Raw genomic sequence first — 22,451 nt, forward strand, 5'->3', positions numbered from 1 at the left:
CAAGACCTCATTGAAATGTGGTACACACATACACAGGTTGCAGGTAAAAGTCAAAAGTACGTTATGTACACCATAAAAGCTGTAGTCGGCTCTGTTACTTCACAGGCTTACTCTTTTAAGTAGAGGTTTTCTCTCAATACTCCCAAACACTGTGTCAACTAATGCTGACTTGGGTCCCTTCTGGACACACACTCAAATTAATATACTCTAGGAATATTCTGCAAGGTACTCTCCCATCTTGACAGTCTTCTTTCCCTATGAATAACCAACTCCTGGAGGCTGAGAACTAAACACAAGTTTCCCACCCCAGGGAAGACTACTGAGCTCTGGCTACTTCTCTTCCCTGGCACTTCCCTCAGGTACTGTAAATTTAGATGTCATTCCTTTGGAGACTTCTTGACTTGGGGCCTCTTTCACTACTCTCTTGGGAGATCTCTTGCCTTGAGGCCTCCCTGGTCTGTTCTGCCTCAGAGCATTTAACCATCTCTCTGCCTGAGCCTCCCACTGCTGACTCAGCAGGTATAACTCCAGCTACCCTAAGGTGGCCCTATGGGAACATGACCATATACCACCCACTCCCTCACATGGACTTATATATCATATAATATGTATTTTAGAAAATAAGAAAAGCCTTGCTGAGTCAGATCAAGGTTCATTGAGCGTGGTATCCTGTCTCTGACAGTGGCCAGTCCAGGTCACAAATTACCTGTCGGATCTCAAAAATTGCATTTATGTCCCATGGCTCCTCTACAGGGATGGGCACTGACCAGGGTTGCCAGGTGTAAAATTTTTTCCCCACCCAAACCAGCCCAAAACCCGCCCAAAACCCGCCCAAAGTCAAACCCCGCCCCTGACACCCCCACCCCGCCGTCATCAACCCCGCCCCCGCCGTCACTGGCCCCGCCTCTTTCGTCACCGGCCCCGCCTCCCCGGTCATCGGCCCCGCCCAGAACTTCACTAACCCCGCCCAAAATGCCACTAGCCCCACCCCCGCGACCCAAAAAACCACTAAAAAAACCGCCGAAAGACCCCAAAACAAGCCCAAAAAAACGCGACCCGCCACGGGCAAAAATTTCCCACGGCAGGTCGCGGAAAACCGCCCAATTGGGCAGGAAAACCGCCCACCTGGCAACACTGGCACTGACTCTCCTCAAGTGCGCCTGGCTACTAATTTTTTATGAGTTTTCCTCTAAGAACTTGTCCAAACGTCTTTTGAATCTCACATGTCGGTCACCTTAGCCACATCCTCCAGGAACAGATTCTGTAGCTTAAGCTTGTATAAAAAGAACCAAATGTTGCACGATTTGTTTTCAGTCTACCAGCCCGTAGTTTCATGGAGTATCCTCTTGTTTTTGTGGTTTGACAGGTTAAAAAACCTGTTCCCTGCTTATAGCAGATTTATAAACCACTGCTCTGACAGTTACTCGTAGCTCAAGCTGTTTGCAAGACGAATGGTGGCATTAACATTGTGCTGTGTAGATGACGTTGAGTGATCCAGTACCCAACATGCCGTCATGTTTCTGAAGCCTGTTAACATTATACCTTTAAAACAGCTTTCCGTAACTGCACTTCAGCTCTCTGTGCTATATTTGTGCTTTACAGGAGTAATATTTAATAATGTATTTAAAATATATAAAACATGTTTAAAAAACAGAAAGCTTGCTCTTATATGTGTGTAATCGGCTACAAAATTTATACATACGTGCTGGGATAAGATGGCATATACTTTTCTGTGTACTGGATTAGACTCTTCTAGGGATAGAGTTGTGATGTGTGCTTGAATTTGATAGAGTACATGCACATTTGTATCCCTTTGGAGCAGGGGTAAAAATGTGTGATAGCATTTGTGTGCTATTAGAGATCATTCTAAAAGGCACATAGATGCCTGTGTTACCTTATAAAATAGATGTACGTAAGTATTGCCATACTGGGACAGACCAAAGGTCCGTTAAGCCCAGCATCCTGTTTCCAACAGTGGCCAATCCAGGTCACAAATACCTGGCAAGATCCCAAAACAGTACAAAACATTTTATACTGCTTATCCCAGAAATAGTGGATTTTCCCCCAAGTCCATTTAATGATGGTCTATGGACTTTTCCTTTAGGAAGCCATCCAAACCTTTTTTAAACTCCACAAAACTAACCGCCATTACCACATTCTCTGGCAACGAATTCCAGAGTTTAATTACACGTTGAGTGAAGAAAACTTTTCTATGATTTGTTTTAAATTTACTACATTGTAGCTTCATCGCATGCCCCCCCCCCTAGTCCTAGTAGTTTTAGACTTTCTTTTAATTTTCACAGTGGCTCCCAGTTATAAAATGAGTCGCAATGTGCATAACTTTCAGGGCTATCAGCATGGTAAAAGGGTTAACACAAGCCATGTTAACTATTATACCTACCAATGAGCTACATTGCATGCATTTGCATGCAACATAGCTGATGCTCCACATAACCTTGGGCAAGTCACTTCACCTTCCATTGTTTCAGATAAAGAGTTATGGCAACATTTACTAATGTGTGTTAACGCAATTAACATGTTTTATTACTAAATAGGTCCCACTGACAATGTGGCTTGCATTAAAGTATATTAACACACATTAGTAAATTTTGTGTTTAATTGTAAGCCTTCTATAGAGAGGGAAATGCCAACTATACCTGAATATAACTCATCTTGAGCTACCCATGAAAAGGTGTGAGTTAAATTTAAAAAAAAAAGTAGACTTTAAAAAAATCAAGTAATGTGCTTAAAAATGACCTAAAAGTTCTTATTAATACCAAAAAAAACTGTAGCAGAGGGAGGCAAATTAAAGTAACAAAAGAAAAAATATCTGCCAGTCTCCCAGCATCTCCTCCATGACCTCATCTAATGGAAGAAAGGTGAACACTCCTTATCCCATGTGTGGCTGTTGTTTCAACCACTGAAGTAGCCAGTCAGGTACTGCCTCTGTCCTGTTGCTCGGTAGTGCTGAACACTGTTGTAACCCCATAATCAATGTCTTGCACTCTCGTCCCCTCTTTCAAACTAGCTGTCTCAGTTAAAAGCAAAGCAGCTCCTTGCTGATGTCCTTTGCAGTTGGCATCCTGTGCATCTATACAGGTCATGCACCCCAAAAGTCAACCATGATTTTAACAGATCTTGTACAATTATTGAACATTCAAGATGTTTGAAATTGTGTCAAAAATTACTTTACACACATGGATCTGATTGGTTCCTACTTTGTGATCTCAGTAGTGATGGCGTAGTCAATATAGACCGAATGGATGTGATAGGCCAAGTTGGGAAGTGGCTCAATGTGCTGTGAGATGAAGAGCACTGCAATTGCCACTGTCATCACCCGTTGGCCAGTCATAAGCAGTATAAAATGTTTTGTACATTTTTGGGATCGTGCCGGGTATTTGTGACCTGGATTGGCCACTGTTGGAAACAGGATGCTGGGCTCGATGGACCTTTGGTCTTTCCCAGTATGGCAATACTTATGTACTTATGGAATCCAGACCCCCACCTGCCAGAAAGCAAGATCCCATGGCCCTGCTGGCTGAAGTCCTGGAAAAGAGTGATGTAGACAAGTCTTGATTAGCAAGTGTTTTACCAATAGAATTTCTACTTTCCTGGCCTGATGGAGAATTGTGGTGGTAAGCAGACATAAAACTTGAAGCAACGTAGCTCAATTTAAGATGAGCTCTGAATGCTTCTCTCCTGTCAGTCATCTTTTTTTTCCTTCTCCCAGTGGATCAATTTCTATTTACTTTTAATTTACAGTCTGTCATGAATAGAACAAAATTGGAAATGAATTAGGGTTTCAGAACAATAAATAGCAAATAGATTCATTGTCAATGTGGGATGAAATCAGCACATTTTTTTGCTATTTAAATGATGTAACAAGGTGCCGTTCAAATAGTACAGTGTGCTTTATTTATCAATTTGTATGCATTCAGTTGAAATAAAGTACATTTTGTGATCAGACAAATGCTGGTACGCTGAAAAGCAGTGTGTTGAAATAAGCACATTTCTAAATGGATACAAGTGGAGTTTAATCATGTATTTAATCAAGGATACTGTGCATTTGCTAGGCATTGCTCTAGGAAGGAATATAATACATATGTTCTATGGAAATCTACTGATAAGTTCCTTCTGTTGATATATTCACAGCTCCCATTTGATCTGCATTCATGCAGCCAATAGATTTAGTATGAATAATGAATATTAAGTGCAATATAGTGAGATACCTGTTATCTAGAAAACTCAAATTCAGACTATTGGACACTGGAAACAAAAAGATTGGGAGAGCTTGAGACATAGCTATAGAAGAAATGTTTCTGGAAACAAAAAGATTGGGAGAGTTTGAGACGGAGAAAAAATGTTTCAATCAATATACATAACCAAGAGGAGTCATCCTCCTTTTGAAAGAAGCATACAGAAAAGCTGCAATGATTTTAATCTTGTAATTTTGGTTGATATTCTCAGGGTTCCCTTAGCAACACAGCATGTCTCTATTAGGCTGCAGCAGATGGAAAGCTAGGAGAAAACAAACGATGGAAGATGTCTGATCAAAGCATACAGTCTATATAGCGTTTAGTGAAAACAGGCCATGGCCCAAAGGACTCATGCAGTTTTCATTAAAATCATACAGTCTATATCATGAAAGAGTCCATGGCATCTAAAGACATCAATTTATGGCACAAAGGACTCGACACAGCCATGTTTCAGCATAGAGGCCTGCGTCAGGAGTCAACAGTACCAAATCTTAGTTGTGACACAGGCTGAAAAGTGCCTTGATGAATGGACTAAAACATCATTGGAGACAAAACTCTTGGAGAGCTTCTGAGATACACATAAGTGCAGCTTAACAGAAGTGTAGGTGAGTAAAAGAAGGATGTAAGCCTTGTGATCATGATTAGTGGATGGAAACCAAGGAGAAAACAAATGATGGAAGATACCTGATCAAAGCACACAGTCTTTATTTAAAATATATAGTCTATATGGCATTAAGTGACGTATATTTCAAAGTCTTTGCAAAATTTCAAACAAATATTATATTACTTAACTTGGGATTGTAGATACTCTGGTAGCTGTAAATACTCCAGTTGCTGTAGATAATGTTGACTGTAGTGAAGGAAGGGAGGGATTGTAGTGTGATGATGTGCAATGGGTGCTATTATAAATAGCCAAATATGGCCAGTGTAATGCACTAAGACTGAGCACTATATATAATTACACATAAGAATTAGCATATGAAAAAATAAAAAATTATATAAAAACAAGAGTGTAGATTGATTACAGATCATGAGGTTTCTATAAGATGTATATGTCTATTGAGTAGACATAATTATACCTCCTGCATTCACTTTGGACAGCATTTGACACAAATCACAAGCTATATATAATACCAACTTGGAACTTTTTTTCTTTCTACAAAATAATCAAGCTAGTTGTATCTAGCAGAGAGAGACTGCTATGCATAGCTTTTGTAACTTTCCAAGTCTGCAAAATAGTGGCATTTGTGCATGAGTGTAAAAAGACTGTGAATTATATATATGGTCAGCACTGCAAGATAATGAGGTTTGGAGCCAAGTGCTCTTTCCCCCAAAGGAGGGAAATATTGGATGATTTGTACTGTGTAAATCTAACACTATAGCCTCTGTAATATCCAACAAGATTTTTATGTCAGCTTTATTTGCACCCATGCCTCTCTACCACTCTAATATCCCCAATCCTTCATGCTCCACGCCTATTTTCCAAAATATTCCTTTGACTGCATACCTCTTTGTAATACAATACTGCTGTTCATAACACAGTATTGCAGCTAGCAATAAATAATGCTTTAACTGGTGCCACAGTATTGCATGACAATTGTCAGTGATAAAGCCATGCTGCCTGAAATGAGTTACTAATTGCATCAAAACACAAGCGCCATATCCCAGCCTTTCTAAAATGACTTTTGACTGCAGTAATAAGCACAGGATTTGCTATTCATCTTCATTCAGACCCAGTAATTTTCACCTAGAAGGGAAATGATTAATGCACAAACATTGTTGAATTGAAATTAAAAAAAAAAAATACAGGAGCTGAAAGAAACCAAGTCCATCACTGGGATTTTTTTCTTCTCTTAGTTTACTTTCAGCTTGCCAAGGAGACTTCAGATATACACATAAGCTGTTCACCCTTTCTTTCATCAGATTTTTGTTGCAAATCATTGACAAGTTGTGTACTAGAAGTCAAAGATTAATAGGAATATGTCTGAGTTGAACAGTTCTGCTGTGGCTTCATGAAAAGGGCTGAGATCATCTCATTTCATATTAATTTAGCACACTAGATCATAAATGCCTTAAATATGAAATACTTCAGAAAGTCTGAGTTATGCCATTAACAATAGTTGGAAAATTCGAGCATGCTGACATCTATAAAGAATTCACCAATCACGAAGTATGCAATTTTGTTTATTAAACAATCACTGTGATTCATATTGATATACTCTAATACAGGCAATGAGGCTGCACTGAAATTTTCAAATCACTGAAAAGACTAGGAGTGGTGTCCCCCTGGAGTTTACTGGGGGAGGAGAGGGAGGGAAGGGTGGACACCCTGTCCAATTCTCTTGGTGATTTAAAATGCTGGAGGAGATGTAGGGGCTAGAGACAGGAAGAGGAGGGATAGTGTTCCTAGGAAGTGACATATAGATGCCTCTGGCCCCCCTTATTCCCTAATATCTGTCCCTGTTCCCCTTCTTCCCCATCATCTTTCCCACTGCTTCCTACCATCCCCCCCATCTGTACCCCTTATTTCTGCTTCCAAACTTCCCCAGCACCTGGCTCAGCAGCAAGACATGGCTGGAGTATGTTCTGCTGCTGCCGCCTGCTCTGACAGACTACCCTGAGCATGTTTAAAACTTGTAGGTCAGGACTTCTTGTTCTTGGTGCTAATCTTGTGCACCATGAGATCAGTGGGGAGGAATTGCTAGCTCATGAGTTTTGAACATACTGGTAGTCTGTTTGAGAAGTTGGCAACAGTAGAATGCACACCTCCTGTGTCACCCACTGAGCAGATACTTCAGCGGTAAGTCGTAGTTCCTGATGGACATATTAACTCTACTACTACTAATTATCATTTCTATAGTGGTACTAGATATACGCAGCACTGTACACATTATATGCAGGTACTTTCTCTGTCCCTAGAGGGCTCACAATCTAAGTTTTTGTACCGGGGGCAATGGAGGGTTAAGTGACTTGCCCAAGGTCACAAGCAGCTGAGAATTGAACCCAGGTTGCCAGGATCAAAGCCCACTACACTAATCATTAGGCTACTCTCTACTCCACATTTGCTTGGGAAACTCCCATTTATGCAGTATGGCTTTTGGTATGTTTTTCTCATAGACTATAGTGCAGGTTTGTGAAAGTAATGCAAACCACTGGATACAGAAATAAATATGCAGTTAGATCAGTGCTTCTCAACCCTCTCCTGGAGGCCTATCTAGTCAGTTTCAGAATTACCACAAGGAATATTCATGAGATAAATTTGTTCATATTTGAGACCCTTTGCAGGCAAATCTCTTACATATTTATTATAGCAATCTTGAAAGCCTGACTGGCAGAGTGTGCGTGCCTGCACGAGAAGGTTGAAAAACACTGAATTAGATAATGATTTTATGCAATGGTGCTGTCAGGTTCTGTCAGGTTCTGAGCCCGCGGGACCGGGCTCGGGAGCAAACGTGAGCCCTTGGGCTGCTGACGAGGAGCGACAGCAGCAGGCAAAACCCACCAACCAACACTGGGTAAGCACAACGGCAGGGACTGCAGGCACTGCCCAGCGAACCGGAACACCTGGACTGGAATCCCCCGGACTGGAGGACACAGGACTGGAACACTGGACTGGAGCACACCAGACTGGAACACACACCGGCCCGGAACACACTGGACTGGAACCCGGACTGGACCTAGGCTTCACCTACACTTGACTGCCTTCCCCCTCAGGTTGAGCCCTCGGGTTCTGGCAGCCGGTAGGGCTTACAGGAACCGCAGGAATGAAGGTCCAGGAGTGCCCCCTGGCCCCTAGGCGATGGCAAGGCAGACAGGCAGGGAATGTCCGGGTTCTGGCAATAGGTAGGTTCAAAGCAATGGTCACAGAAGGGCTGGAAACCCACAGAGCAAGAACATAGAAGGGCAGGGAACCTACAGAGCAATAAACACAGAAGGGCTGGAAACCCACAAGCGATAAACACAGAAGGGCTGAAAACCCACAGCGCAATAAACACAGAAGGGCTGGAAACCCACAAAGCGATAAACACAGAAGGGCAGAAAACCCACAGCGCAAAAAATACAGAAGGGCTGGAAACCCACAAAGCGATAACCACAGAAGGGCTGAACACCCACAGCGCAATAAACACAGAAGGGCAGGGAACCTACAGAGCAATAAACACAGAAGGGCTGGAAACCCACAAGCGATAAACACAGAAGGGCTGAAAACCCACAGCGCAATAAACACAGAAGGGCTGGAAACCCACAAAGCGATAAACACAGAAGGGCAGAAAACCCACAGCGCAAAAAATACAGAAGGGCTGGAAACCCACAAGCGATAAACACAGAAGGGCTGAAAACCCACAGAAGGGCTGAAAACCCACAGAGCAAATAACACAGAAGGGTAGGAAGCCCACAGAACAATAAACACAGAAGGGCTGAAAACCCACAGAGCAAAAGACAAGGAAAGCAAATGGTGCTAACAGCACACTAACCTCGGGACCTAAAGCACTGCGGAGGGAATGGCAATGCAAAGGCCAGGACTGTAGTCTTCAGGTGACTAATAAAGCCCATCAAGACCAGAGCCACAGCTGCAGCAATCACCTTGCAACCAAACAGAGGCTTGACACACAAAGCAGTCATTCCATAGGAAGGAACAGCGGGAGCCATCTTGGAAACTGGCAAGGAGGAAGAGGCGGCAGCCATCTTGGAAGAGGCATAGCCCACACAGGTGAGGTTCAGTAGGGCAATCAGCACACAGAGCCAGAGAGAAACTAAGACAGAGACAGACACAGAGACAAGCAGAAGCCAGCACAGCCACTGACTCCCAGAAACAGGGTAAGTATGAGGGTGGTCACGGCCACAGACGTGACAGGTGCAAGGGAATTTTGTTTTTTTAGGACAATCCCTCTGATGTTCCATACACTTATCAACTGTGGCATCAACTCTAGGAACAAATTTGTTGTACTGTTTAAGACTATTTGTAAAATGTGTCTGCTCAGGCAAACACAGAACAAGAAAGTACCTGAAGAACAAAAACAGGCTGAAAATATCAACATATCGAATTCCTTATAAAACACATTTGATATGTTCTGTAAGAGTGTTTGTGGCATTATACTCCTCCTTCCCACCTCTACCCGTCTTTGTTGCTGAAGAAATAAATGGAACTCTTGATACTTGTCAGGGGAAGATTGACAGTTTCATTTAAACACCATGAGAAAGCTTGTTGGAAAAGAAGAAAAGATAGATTTGATTGTGTATGTGTATAGATACAGATGGATCGAACAAAAAAGGCAATGAGTTAAAAGGAAAACAGAACAAAAATAAACAGTAAAACCTTACACCAAAGAAAATTATACTTTAATGATCATGAAATGAATAACAATCAATAATACTAAATCAAATTGAAATCCACTAAAAGCCAACATTGCCATGTTTAGCAAATGCCTGCATCAGGGATCAAAAGTGGAGTCTCTTTCCTCCTCAGAGAATGAAAAAAAAAAAAAGAACATATACTTTATAAATATGGCTAGGCCAGTGATGGCGAACCTTTCAGAGACTGAGTGCCCAAACAGCAACCCAAAATCTAATTATTTATCGCAAAATGCCAACAGGGCAATTTAACCTGAATAACAGGTGCCGGTACTCATTATGGGCGGGATCACCACATGACTCCACCCTTATAGCCACACCCCTTACACCAGCCATGGCGCATATAAACAGACATCATCCTATATAATAAAACGCACCTCCAACATTCTGAAGCTGACTGCATGGCTGAGGCATTCCTGCTCTCTGTATCCATCTCCTGAATTGACATCACGTACTTCCGGGTTCGTCACAAGCAGAAGAGACCAACCACACGCGGTTTCTCGGCTTCAGAATGTTGGAGGTGCATTCTATTAAATAGGATTGGTCAGTTCCTTGAAGCACAGCCACAGCTCAGTGTCCTGCACAGTAACGCTCAGACACCAGAGAGGGAGGGGGGCCTGACACCAGAGAGGGGTGGGAGGTATCTCTGTCACACACACACACTCTCTCTCTCACAGTCAATGTCTTTCTCTCACACACTGTCTCTCACACACTCTATGTCTCACACTGTATCACATTCACTCTCTTTGTGTCACACAGTCACTCACACACTCTCTTGGTCTCATACACTCAGTCTCACAGAGAGTCTGTGTCTCACACACACTCTCTCTCTCGCACACACTGTATCTGTGTGAAACACACTCTCTCTCTCTCTCTCACACTGTATCTCACATACGCACTTGCACACACTCTCATTCTCACAGACACACTCGCACCCAGACTCACTCTCTCTCTCACACACACTCGCACATTCACTCTCTCTCTCACACACACAGTCACTCTCACATACACTCTCTCAAACATACACATTCCGAGGAAAACCTTGCTAGCGCCCGTTTCATTTGTGTCAGAAACGGGCCTTATTTACTAGTTGAAAATATTATACTAGTATAGGAGAGAAAAATAACTTGATATTTTTTCATTATAAATCATTTCTGTAAGCTGTTACAGCTCCAGTATACCCAGTGCAAAATAAGGCAGCAGATGTAAATTCTCAAATTGGACATATTCCAAACACTAAAATGATAATAAAATGATTTTTTTTCTACCTTTGTTGTCTGGTGATTTTGTTTTTCTATCCATATTGGTCCTAGTCTCTGATTCTGCGGCTATCTGTTCTCTTAACTCCGTTCCCAGGGCTTCCCTCCCTCCCATCAGGCATCCCTCCCTCCCACCCAGCACCAAGCACCCCTCCCTCCCACCAGGCATCAGGCATCTCTCCCTCCCACCCAGCATCAAGCACCCCTCCCTCCCACCAAGCACCAGGCAGCACCCCTCCCTCCCTCCCACCAAGCACCAGGCACTCCTCCCACCCACCCAGCACCAGGTCGCCCGCCCCCCCCCCCTCCGAAATTTAAAAGTCATACCTGATCGGGGTTAAGGCAGCGTCGGCAGCAGCAGTGAAAAGCGTGCTGGCTCGGTGCGCCTTCAGCCTTCCCTTCGTCTCTCAAGCGCTGGTCCCGCCCTCATTTCCTGTTTCTGCAAGGGCGGGACCAGCGCTTGAGAGACAGAAGGGAAAGCTGAAGGCGCGCCGAGCCAGCGCTTTTCACTGCCGACGCCGCCTTAACCCTGACCAGGTATGACTTTTAAATTTCGGAGGGGGGGGCCCTGGTGCTCGGAGGGAGGGCGGGCGGCCTGGTGCTCAGTGGGAGGGAGGCCTGATGCAGGTATGACTTTTAATCGGAGGGGGGCTGGAACTGGCTGAGGCATCGGTGTGCGTGCCCTCTCTAGCATGCGTGCCATAGGTTCGCCATCATTGGACTAGGCGAACTCTGAATCCAAAATGGCACCAATGACCAGTGCCATTTTGGATTCAGTCACCACTAGGGACCATTTCCCTATTCAGAGTTGACCCTCTGGTAAGTCCTGAAGGAGGGAGGTGGGGTTTAACTGATGGGGTGAGGCTTTTTGTCAGAGGACAGAGTTGTTGGATCAGGGGAGTCTGGATTGTGCATCAGAGGTGTAGGAGGTCTGATCAGGGGTCTGTGTTGTGCATTAGGGGTATCAGGAGTCTAAATGGGTGTCAGTGGTCTAATTATGAGTCTGGGTTGTACATCGGGGGCATCAGGGTCTGATCAGGGGGGCCAGGTTGTGCTGGGGGGTCATTTGAGGGAATGGGATGTGTCACCAGGGGGACTGGATCATGGGGAATGATGTGTTGGGTGGGGGGGTGCTGCCACAATGCATCTTATTTATTTATTTATCTATCTATCTATCTATCTGTTTATTTACAGTTGGCCCATACTGTGTTGCAGGCAGTGGCAGATATCACAGGAGCACCCTCACTATCTGCCACTGCATGTAACATGATGCCTGTGCATTAACTCTCTGCCTTGTGTGGTAAATGCAGGAAAGATGCAGGACATACTGGCTGCATGTACTGCACAGCCTTTGCAATCAATACACATTACTTTTTGCAATAAACGTTCTCTAAGTCCAAAACTTACAGCCCTTCAATAAAAGAGCCCCTTAGTGCCAGTTAATTTAGAGCCATCCAATTTGATACAGCATGGATGCAACCATGAAGCTTAGCACATGCATCCTCAAAAGAAGTAAAGAGAAAAAATAGGATGTTATCAGCATCTAGCCTGTATTGAATGTCTAAATCACAGAACTGCTAACACAAGGGAACTAAGTATAGTTTAAAAAGCGTAGCAGACTTTGCCAAACCCTGAGGAATGAATTGATTCTATGCACACCTGCTGGAAATGGTTGCTGAGATATGAGGAAAACCAGGAGCGTATCAAACTGAAAAGACCAAATGGTAATAATCAGTTCAAAAGTATAGTATGATCAACAGGCTTATTTTCGAAAGAGAAGGGCGCTCAACTTTCGACACAAATCAGGAGATGGGCGTCCTTCTCCCAGGGTCACCCAAAATCGGCATAATCGAAAGCCGATTTTGGGCGTCCTCAACTGCTTTCCGTCGCGGGGACGATCAAAGTTCCAGGGGGCGTGTCAGAAGCATAGCAAAGGTGGGACTGGGGCGTGCTTAACACATGGGCGTCCTTGGCCGATAATGGAAAAAAGAAGGGCGTCTCTGATGAGCACTTGGCTCACTTTACTTGGTCCATTTTTTCTTGCAACCAAGCCTCAGAAAGGTGCCCAAACTGGCCAGATGACCACCAGAGGGAATCGGAGATGACCTCCCCTTATTCCCCCTGTGGTCACTAACCCCCTCCCACCCTAAAAAAAAAAACTTTAAAAATATTTTTTCCAGCCTCAAATGTCATACCCAGCTCCCTGACAGCAGTATGCAGGTCCCTGGAGCAGTTTTAGTGGATGCACTTCAGGCAGGTGGACCCAGGCCAATCCCCCCCCCATACCTGTTATACTTGTGGTGGTAAATGTGAGCCCTTCAAAACCCACCAAAAACCCACTGTACCCACATGTAGGTGCCCCCCTTCACCCCTTAGGGCTATGGTAGTGTTGTACAGTTGTGGGGAGTGGGTTTTCAGGGGCTCAGCACCCAAGGTAAGGGAGCTATGTACCTGGGAGCAATTTGTGAAGTCCACTGCAGTGCTCCCTAGGGTGCCCAGTTGGTGTCCTGGCATGTGAGGGGGACCAGTGCACTACGAATGCTGGCTCCTCCCATGACCAAAGGACTTGGATTTCTGAGATGGGCGTCCTCGGTTTCCATTATTGCCGAAAACCGGGGTCAACCATCTCTAAGGTCGACCAAAATATTGAGATTTGGGCATCCCCGACCATATTTTCAAAACGAAAGATGGACGCCCATCTTGTTTCAGTAATACAGGTTTCCCTGCCCCTTCACCAGGACGTCCTGCTAGGACGTCCTCAGGAAAACTTGGGCGGCCCATTCGATTATGCCCCTCCAAGTGTATCAACTACAGTGGATGTATCGAGTAGAGTCATAAAATATCAAGAGCAATGGTTCAGACCCTGTTTTATCTTATTAACTATCATTGTCAAGAGAGGTTCTGCACTATATGATTTACAAAAACTATATTGAGCAACTCTGAGCATTCAACAAAATCACTCAGCTGTGAAAATACAGCCTTTTCAACAACTTTGCCACCACTGGTAAAGTAGAGATAGGATGATAAATACCTTTAGATCAAGAGATTCTTTTTTAAGAGGGGAAGAATCTTGGTGCTCTTAAGGGGGGTAGGGAAACAACCAGATGTCAGTGACAAATTCACAAGACAATCCAAGGCAGGTACAACCTCATCACAAAGCTGTCTTAGCATCAAAGGAGAACATGGATCGTAAGTCTTTCAAAACTGATAAGATCTAATTCACAGAAACCATCTCAAAATTCAACCATGTGTTAGGACTATCACTGAACCTGTTCTCAGACAATAGTTGTAAATCAAAAGATTTCTTAAATTTAGCAACCTTTCCAAAAAAAAAGAAACCCAAGAGTGAAGTTGTCAGCACAAATAGCAGAAACATTCATATTAGCTTGTTTGCTTCATGTTCGGAATTTCACCATTGCAAACAATTCTTGCGACCAATTGAGGGCCATACTAATTTTGGATTTATAATAATTTCTAGCCACCTCACAAGCATGTTTATATTCAGCCAATTTTAACTGTATCTGAACATATATAGTAACATAGTAGATGACAGCAGAAAAGACCTGCACGGTCCATCCAGTCTGCCCAACAAGATAAACTCATATGTGCCACTTTTTGTGCATACCTTACTTTGATTTGTACCTGTCTTTTTCAGGGCACAGACCGTATAAGTCTGCCCAGCACTATCCCCGCCTCCCGCCACCGGCTCTGTAAAATAGCAATAACATCATTCAAACCTGGCAAAACTACACTTTCATCAGAGAACCGCATGTTTACTGAAAGAAAAATAATATGATCTTTTTTTCTAAAAAGAACAACTCACACTCCCACCTAATCTCTGTGATGGAATTCCATAAAAAAGGGCCAACGACTGGAAAGGCCTGGGCTCTGGTCTGAGCACAGCAAAACTGTCTAAAAGATGAAACAGCAACAAGGGGGTTGGGGGGAGGACATAAAATCAGATTTAAAATAATGGAACATTGTGGAACATTACAATACCGAGATTTGAAAGTTAAGATTACAACTTAGAATGTAATATGCCATTTTATAGGAAATCGATGGAAGGTAGACAGACTAGGGGTAATGTGCTCTGACTGTGACTGCTGAGTTCCAGCATTGTGTACCACTTGTAAAGCCTTAAGTGAAGTGGCTGCTAAAATCAAAGTAAACAGTTCAAGTAATCAATCACTGATATGACTTAAGCACATAAGACAGTTCTAAAATCATATGGTGGTAAGAAGACTTGCAGTCTATGGACTTTCAAATGACTTCTCTAATATATGATGTCCCTGAAAGGGAGAAGTTCACAATGAAAGGGAAAGGAAAAGGGCAGTGGAACTTGCTATACCACCTTTCTGTGGTTTTTGCAACTACATTCACAGCAGTTTACATAGTATATACAGGTACTTATTTGTACCTGGGACAATGGAGGGTTAAGTGGCCCTTTCACTAAGGTGCATAGGCGCCTACGTGAATACAACGCGTGTCAAATTGAAACTACTGCCTGGCTACCATGTGCCCCGGATGGTAATTCCATTTTTTATGCCCATCCAAAATACGCGGTAGAAATTTTCTACCACATGGCGCCTACACAACGGTAATCTGCAGCGTATGTGCACTGACGATTACTGCCTGGTTAACGCGTGACACCTTACTGCTAAGTCAGTGGATGACGGTAAGGTCTCATGCCGAAAATGGACACATGCTGGTTTAAATTTTGCCGCATGTCCATTTTCGGCCACAAAAAAGGCCTTTTTTGCAGATGCACTGAAAAATGGATCTGCGTGCATCCAAAACACACACCTACACCAGTGCAGGACGTTTTTCAGTGTGCCTTAGTAAAAGGGCCCCTAAGTGACTTGCCAGTCCCCCAGGATCAGCGTCCACTGCTCTAAGCACTAGGCTACTCCTACCCGCTAAATTACAAACTTCTAACAAAATTGGAAGAATAAAATCACCAGGCTTTAAAGAAAATGGAACATTAAATAATGTGAAATAACTAATTATCAAAATTACAGGTTTGTTTTACATTAAGTACCAACTTATTTGAAAACATCCAGTCACTCATACAATCACTAACTGATTCTACTGCAATATCAATGGTAGATTGAAGAGGTGAAAAGAACTGCATATTGCCAACATAAAGACGGTAGTGTACACTAACGTTAGCCAATAGTGTACAAATAAAACAACATAAACATTGAATAAAACAGCAGACAATGCTGATTCAGAGTTATATATGAAGAAGCTTGAATCATCAACTCTGATCTCTTGAACCTGATTGCTCAAAATTGACTGAAACCATACAGGAATTTAAAGAACATAAGAGGAGCCATACTGGGTCAGACCAGTGGTCCATCTAGTCCAGTATCCTGTTTCCAGCAGTGGCCAAAAGGCCAACACTGAATGGCTTCAATCTATTAAGGAAGATTTCATGATAGGGTGTCAAACACAGCACAATCAAAAGAGCAGAACCCTTGCCTGGCCTTGCTGGATTTTATCAAAACTTGACAACAACTAAGTCTTGGCGCCGTGGTGGTGGTGGTATAATCCGTACTGACGTGGATCGAGTATATTAAATTTGTTTTAGAAGATCCTGCAACTGTTCAAGTGCAACAACCTCAATAGTATTTCCCAAAAAAGGGTGAGAGAAAATAGGATGATAGTTGCTGAATTCCAAAGCATTCAAATTTTACTTTAAAACAGGGTTGACACTACCCTGTGTAGTACATTAAACATTCATTCACAATAGTAGTAATTAAATCCTCAACTGTCTCTTCATGGTCTTCAAGACCCATGCCAGCCAAGGGATCAACACTTTAGAAGCATTATTTATGCAAGTGATGATTGCCACAACATCGTCCTTCGATCTAAAGCAAATTGTTTCCCACTTAATCTTACTATGCACATTTAAATCCTCCAAAGAGAGTGGAGAGGTGTTCTGGTAGAAATATATACAGAGGGTAATTTATTTAACAAAGTATAGAATCAAGTCAAGTTTAGCACTTTTAGGATGTTTCATCAACTGTTTGGATTTAATTTTATTGCAACCTGCTCTGTTACCAAAAGTGCAGGACAGTATAATAGGATGTTTTGTATTAAAAAAATAAATAAAGTGTCTTGTCAGAAATGGTCTGCTGTATTCCAGATCTAATATAAGGGATTAAAATTATAAATACATCTGCTCACTGCCATGTGAAGGACACATGTTCCTATGTTTATACAGTTATCTGATTATCTGTGTATTAGGATAACATTTGGTTTCATCCTATTCATAATATCTCCTTCCTCCCCTTGACTCTACATGTGATTAGGAAGTTCCATGGCATCCATTCTTTCTTTAGTATAACCATCTCTCCTTTAAATTCCCTTTTCTTCTTTCTTGAGGTTTTCTGCTGTCTTAGATTTTCTTTTGTGATGCTTTCTGCTCTCATTTAGTTCATTTTACTTCACAGCTATGTCTGGACAGCTTAAATGGAAAGTTGACTTGGTCTCAGCTTTTTGGAGGTCATGGCAGGTCACTGAAAGAAGTTCCAATATTGCTTTAGCAGTTTCTATGCATTTTCTCCCTGCTCCCTGACCTTTCATTTCAAAAGCAAGGATTTTTGTTTCTACCACAATTCTGAGAGATTTCTATCTCTGTGACACTCTGCATATTATCTGGAACAATACACTATTTTTATGACTTTCCTTAAACTACTTTTCTGATTGGATTTCTTTTGGATATCTTAAATTGATGTATTTCCAGGAGTTCGCCCTGCATCTTTCAATTATTTGCACCGCATAGATCTCTTAGGGGATATTAAGGTGTAGAAGTGTAAAATGTACTAAGGTCCTCCCAAGGAGTGTCCATAACTACACCCTCTCCAAAGGACATCACACAATGTGATAACCACAAGCGAGCCTTCTCCAGAGTAGCCCCCACATTCTGGAAAGCACTGCTTGAAAGGCTTCGCTTAAGACAAGACTATCTCTACTTCGGGAAGCAGGTGAAAGCTTGGCTCTTCAACCAGGCCTTTAATGGAAGAAGTAAATTACGCCGGCTGCACATACTATAGCAGGGCATGTTCATTCACTCCTGCCCTAGCCAAGATAATGTTCACCACATTTGCAACCTTCTTTAAACTAGTTCCTTATTTTCTTATCTATCTATATGTTCAATCTTTGCTTACACCCTATGCTATTAAAATGTTTTATTGTGTTGGCATTATAATGTAGCATACTATGCCATACTTTGTATTATTGTTTGAATAGTTTTATTGCTTTGTCTATTGCTTATGTTTGACTTATTCTTACTGTATACCGCCTTGAGTGAATTCCTTCAAAAAAGAGAATCCTAATAAATAAATAAATTTAAAAAATGTAATTTGCTCCTCACTGCCCTATTATGGCATTATCACTTTGGTTTTATTTTTTATGCACTCCCACCCCTCTTTTTTAATTTTACAATTAATATCTTTCCTCACTCCTGTCCTTTATTTATTGATTATAACCTAGGCCTCCTTAGTATGTTCTCCCTTTTTCCTTACCCCTTGATCTATTGATAATTCTGTAAACCACTTAGATATCTCTGTTATTTGCAGTATGTGAAATGTGAGCTCATATTTCTTTTTGGCAGATTGGGTATTTTTATGCATGGGCTTTGCATCTCTGCAGTCAGCGCTGAAAAGTGCCCCAAATATGATTGATCCCAGAGTTTCTTTATGCTAAATGATGCAGATTTCTAACCAATAGCACTTTGTCTTCCAGACTTCTTTCTGTTTCCAGCATCCCTGGTTCCCATTGTAAAAGGTTTTGCAAGAAAAAGAAAGAAAACAAAGATGTTTTATTTTTAAGGAACGTTGTTATTTAATGTCTGATGTAAAGTTGTTTCTGAAGTCTGTCACACATCACGTATGTGTTTTTTTTTTTTTTTAATGTAAGGTAGGGTTAAGGCTGCTTGTAGCCCTTGATCTCTGATTGCTCAAGAATAGTGACGCTCAAGATCTGGCTTAACAGTGTCATCTCTCGAACCTGAAAGCTGGTCTGATGGTGCTTATTTATGTGGAGTCGCATTTGAGAAAGGAGTCTAAATTAGAATTTAGACATTCAAGTTGGGATGTCTGAAATTCTGCTAGTATCTTAGAACAGGATCTGCCGATGTAGAAACTGTTCTAAAATATATGGTGAAATAGATGTTCAGGTGCCAGTGATGTGCAGCATGAAAAACCATTTTAGAAAAATATCAACGGGGTAACACAGGAACATAAACATCTCTGTGGCAGCATATGAACATCTGTGTTATGAAAAGGCAACATAGATGTTTATGTGTTGGAAAATAAATGGTGATGTTAACCATTTTTAGAAACAGAAGGGTCCTTTTACTAAGCTGTGGGAAAAGGGTCCTGCAGTAGTGGCGTGGGCCATTTTTCCCATGCATCAGGGCCCTTTTTACTGTAGTGGATAAAATCCCCCCCCCCCCCCCAAAAAAAATGGCCATGCAGTAAGATAACCTTTACCATGTGGCCATGCGGTGGGGAGCACTTACCTCCACCCACTAAGGTGGCAGTAAGGGATCCCGCTGTAACTGGACAGCACGCGGCGATGCCTGATTATGTTGGGTTAGCGCCGCGCAACAGAAAAAAATTTCTAGAGCGACAAAAATGGCGCACGCTCCAGCTGAAACTACCGCCGGCGGCCATGTTGGGCCAGCAGTAGTTCCAGATTAGCAAGCGGTAAGCCCAAGTTGGATTTACCACTGCTTTGTTAAAGGCCCCCAAAGATGGCTATTTTTGCTGAAGCTGTCACGGAGCCCAGCATCCTTTGCCAGTTTTGCTTTCAAAAATCAGTGGGGGATGAAGGAGCTCTTCTAAATAGTAACACTTTTCTGAAACTATGACATTCCGAGTAGCAGGTCCAACTCTTGACAGCCATCTTTTTGGACATAGACTTTCATTTCTCTTCTGAAATGGGGAATAAATGTCTATTTGTTGAGCCTATCCTAGTCCCACCCAGAATATACTCAGACCCTGCCATTTGGACATTCTTCAGTGTTAGCTATCCATATGGCAGCTTTATATAATCAGAGGTGTATGTGCTGGTTTGAAAATAAGCACTATATTTACTTATTTGCGGTTGATCTTTTGGCTTACATCAATAAAACCTGTAGAAAACTAACATTTTTCTGTTGCTTTGCAGCTAGCACTTTTGACAGAACTGTCTCGCACTCAGGGTGGTGAGAAGCATGGGCTCCTAAATGTATCTCAGAGCGGTCCTGCAGCTAACAGCGTCTTCCAGAATGAAAACTTCAAGCTGCATCTTGCACCCCCTCCTTTAACCGAAGATTAAACTGTCCTGTGATGGACTCCCTGCAGAAAGCAAGTTTTTATCTACGTACCAGATTCAGAATTACAGAAGCTCTAAATCTGCCCTGTAAAATAAAAGCGATGCAGACTTTGTCAACCCATATCCTTAAGCAGCACCTTCTGATGACATGATTTATAGAGTTATTAAATTATATTTAAAGGTATATCATTACATATCCTCATATCCTTGCTATAGGGCAATGTAAAGTTTTACAAAGAAAGAGAAACATTAGTAGAGATAGACTTGACAGGCAGGCTTACTTTAATCACAAAAAAGGAATAAACTGCAACCAGAAATGGTTCTTTGGTGAAAAAACTGAAACGAGGAAGTTCCAAACAACCTGTGTGATTCCTTTGGTTTTCCTCACTAAAATGCTTTGAAAAAGGAGATTATAAGATATGATTTACTGCAAGTGTCCCATGCTTCAATTGTCATCAATATCTTTATGTTATGTGGTGAAAGAAATGCACGTTGATACACACAGAGAATCTATCTTCTGTGGGTAGAAGTTGCTACCAGCTCATTGTCCACACTAAACTAATTCCCCTGAAACATATGCTTTCCAAAATAGTTTTCTTAAAAAAAAAATGTAGTAGGCAGTCAATTTTTCATTAGATTGTTGAAGCCACATCGGGTGATCATTCTTATGTCCTGTCGCAAGTCAGTGCTGAGATGTGCAGAAGGATTCACACATTCATGAGAATCTGAAAGGCTCTTCAATGTGATGCTTCCATTAAGCTCCTATAACTGAACCGAGACGAACATCTTGTTTCCCATTGGCCATCTTAGCTGGGATTTGAACTGGTGGCCTAGAGATGAAAGAACTCTGAAGTGCGGTGGCCATTCCAATGAGACATCCTGTCCCCAACACCAGAGCTCTGAAGAACAGTGTAAATATATAAAGATCAATGCAAGCGTTGCTATTTTAAGACATGTTTCAATTTTAAAAACAGCAGGATGTTCTTGTCTTCTTAAAAACAAAAGGGAAAAGTAACTACTTTCATTGTTTAAAAAATGGGAAGTGACATTTCCTGCTTACAGAATCAAGATTCGACACACTGAGACCCAGGATAGAAACTAAGGAGTAGGTCTACTCAGTACCAGATGCTCTGAAGTTCTGCCTCAGTGCTGTTGGCTTCCCCTTGAGGGCGGACAATTGCCCTGTCTCTCCAATTCCCCCTCCCTATAAGCAGCCTTGGACAGTAAGCTCAACCAAATTCAATTGCTGCTGCTGGTTTGGTTGTTTCTTAATAAGTAATCAATATCGTATCTGAAACTCATAAACTAGGACAGAGCTTCCTGTACCATGTCTGGGAACACCACAGCCAGTGAGAGTTTTGGGTGGTCTACCAAAACTATGCATGAGATAAACATGCGTACATTGGTGATCCAGCATTAGCAAGTTTGCTTCATGTGTATGCATTGCATTTATGAGCGTCCCGATGACTGTGGGGTCACAGGGTCAGATCTGGGTAGACCAGAAAAAAGACAAACAATATTTCAAAGGCCAGAAAAAGAAGTACAGAAGACATTTTCATTGCAATAGACAAATCTTTTCAAGCCAGCAATTTTATAAAAATAAAGTTGTGAATGTTTATGCTATTGTCACCTCTGTCAAAGTGCAACCTCTAAGCCAAGGTTTCTAAAGCTGCCAGCAAATCTGGTTTCAGAGTAAAGTATACAAATTAACCGGGTCCATGGACCTAGTGTATACTTATATAGTCACTGCAAACTTCCTGAAAATCAGGACTATTTGTATTCCTGCTCTAAACCTAAAATACATTAACACCCTGCTCTGTCAGATGAATGTCCTAGCATTCATTCATGACTGCATGAGATCATACCAGTCAGAATATAAGAACAGAAACACAGTAGCAGGTGAAAGCAGTTTAGTGCCACAGAACTTCTGTTTCATCCTTGTGCTAGCCTCAGGGTAGAGAATTTCTCTTGAATAAGACCATACTTTTACAATTGCAGTTGCTGTCAATAAAAAAAATTCCCTGTGAGGGTAAACACCTTTGAAATTAGAGGAGCTGGTAAGCCAGAGGATCAAATTTGTCTGCCACATTTGTGACCAGCTGTTTCATGACAGTGCTAACTATTCAGCTTGTGTGGTATTCTTTTTGGGGTATACTTGTTTGAAATCATTCCAGTTACCTTAAATGTCCTTCTTTGTTTATTTTGTACAGCGCTGCGTAACCCTAGTAGTGCTCTAGAAATGTTAAGTAGTAGTAGTAGTATT

General features: G+C 42.1%; 1 protein-coding gene across 1 annotated transcript in view; it reads left to right on the plus strand.

The window, feature by feature from the left end:
• VPS8 (VPS8 subunit of CORVET complex) overlaps positions 1-22,372 on the plus strand; it is a 932,181-nt gene extending 909,809 nt beyond the window's left edge. Inside the window, exon 47 of the mRNA XM_030209561.1 lies at positions 20,042-22,372. Within this exon, the coding sequence (XP_030065421.1) occupies positions 20,042-20,191 (150 nt within the window). The 3' untranslated portion in view covers positions 20,192-22,372. The remainder of the gene's footprint in view (positions 1-20,041) is intronic.
• The last annotated feature ends 79 nt before the right edge of the window (positions 22,373-22,451 follow it).

Source organism: Microcaecilia unicolor, chromosome 7 (assembly GCF_901765095.1).
Source record: "Microcaecilia unicolor chromosome 7, aMicUni1.1, whole genome shotgun sequence".
Classification (NCBI taxonomy): Eukaryota; Metazoa; Chordata; class Amphibia; order Gymnophiona; family Siphonopidae; genus Microcaecilia; species Microcaecilia unicolor.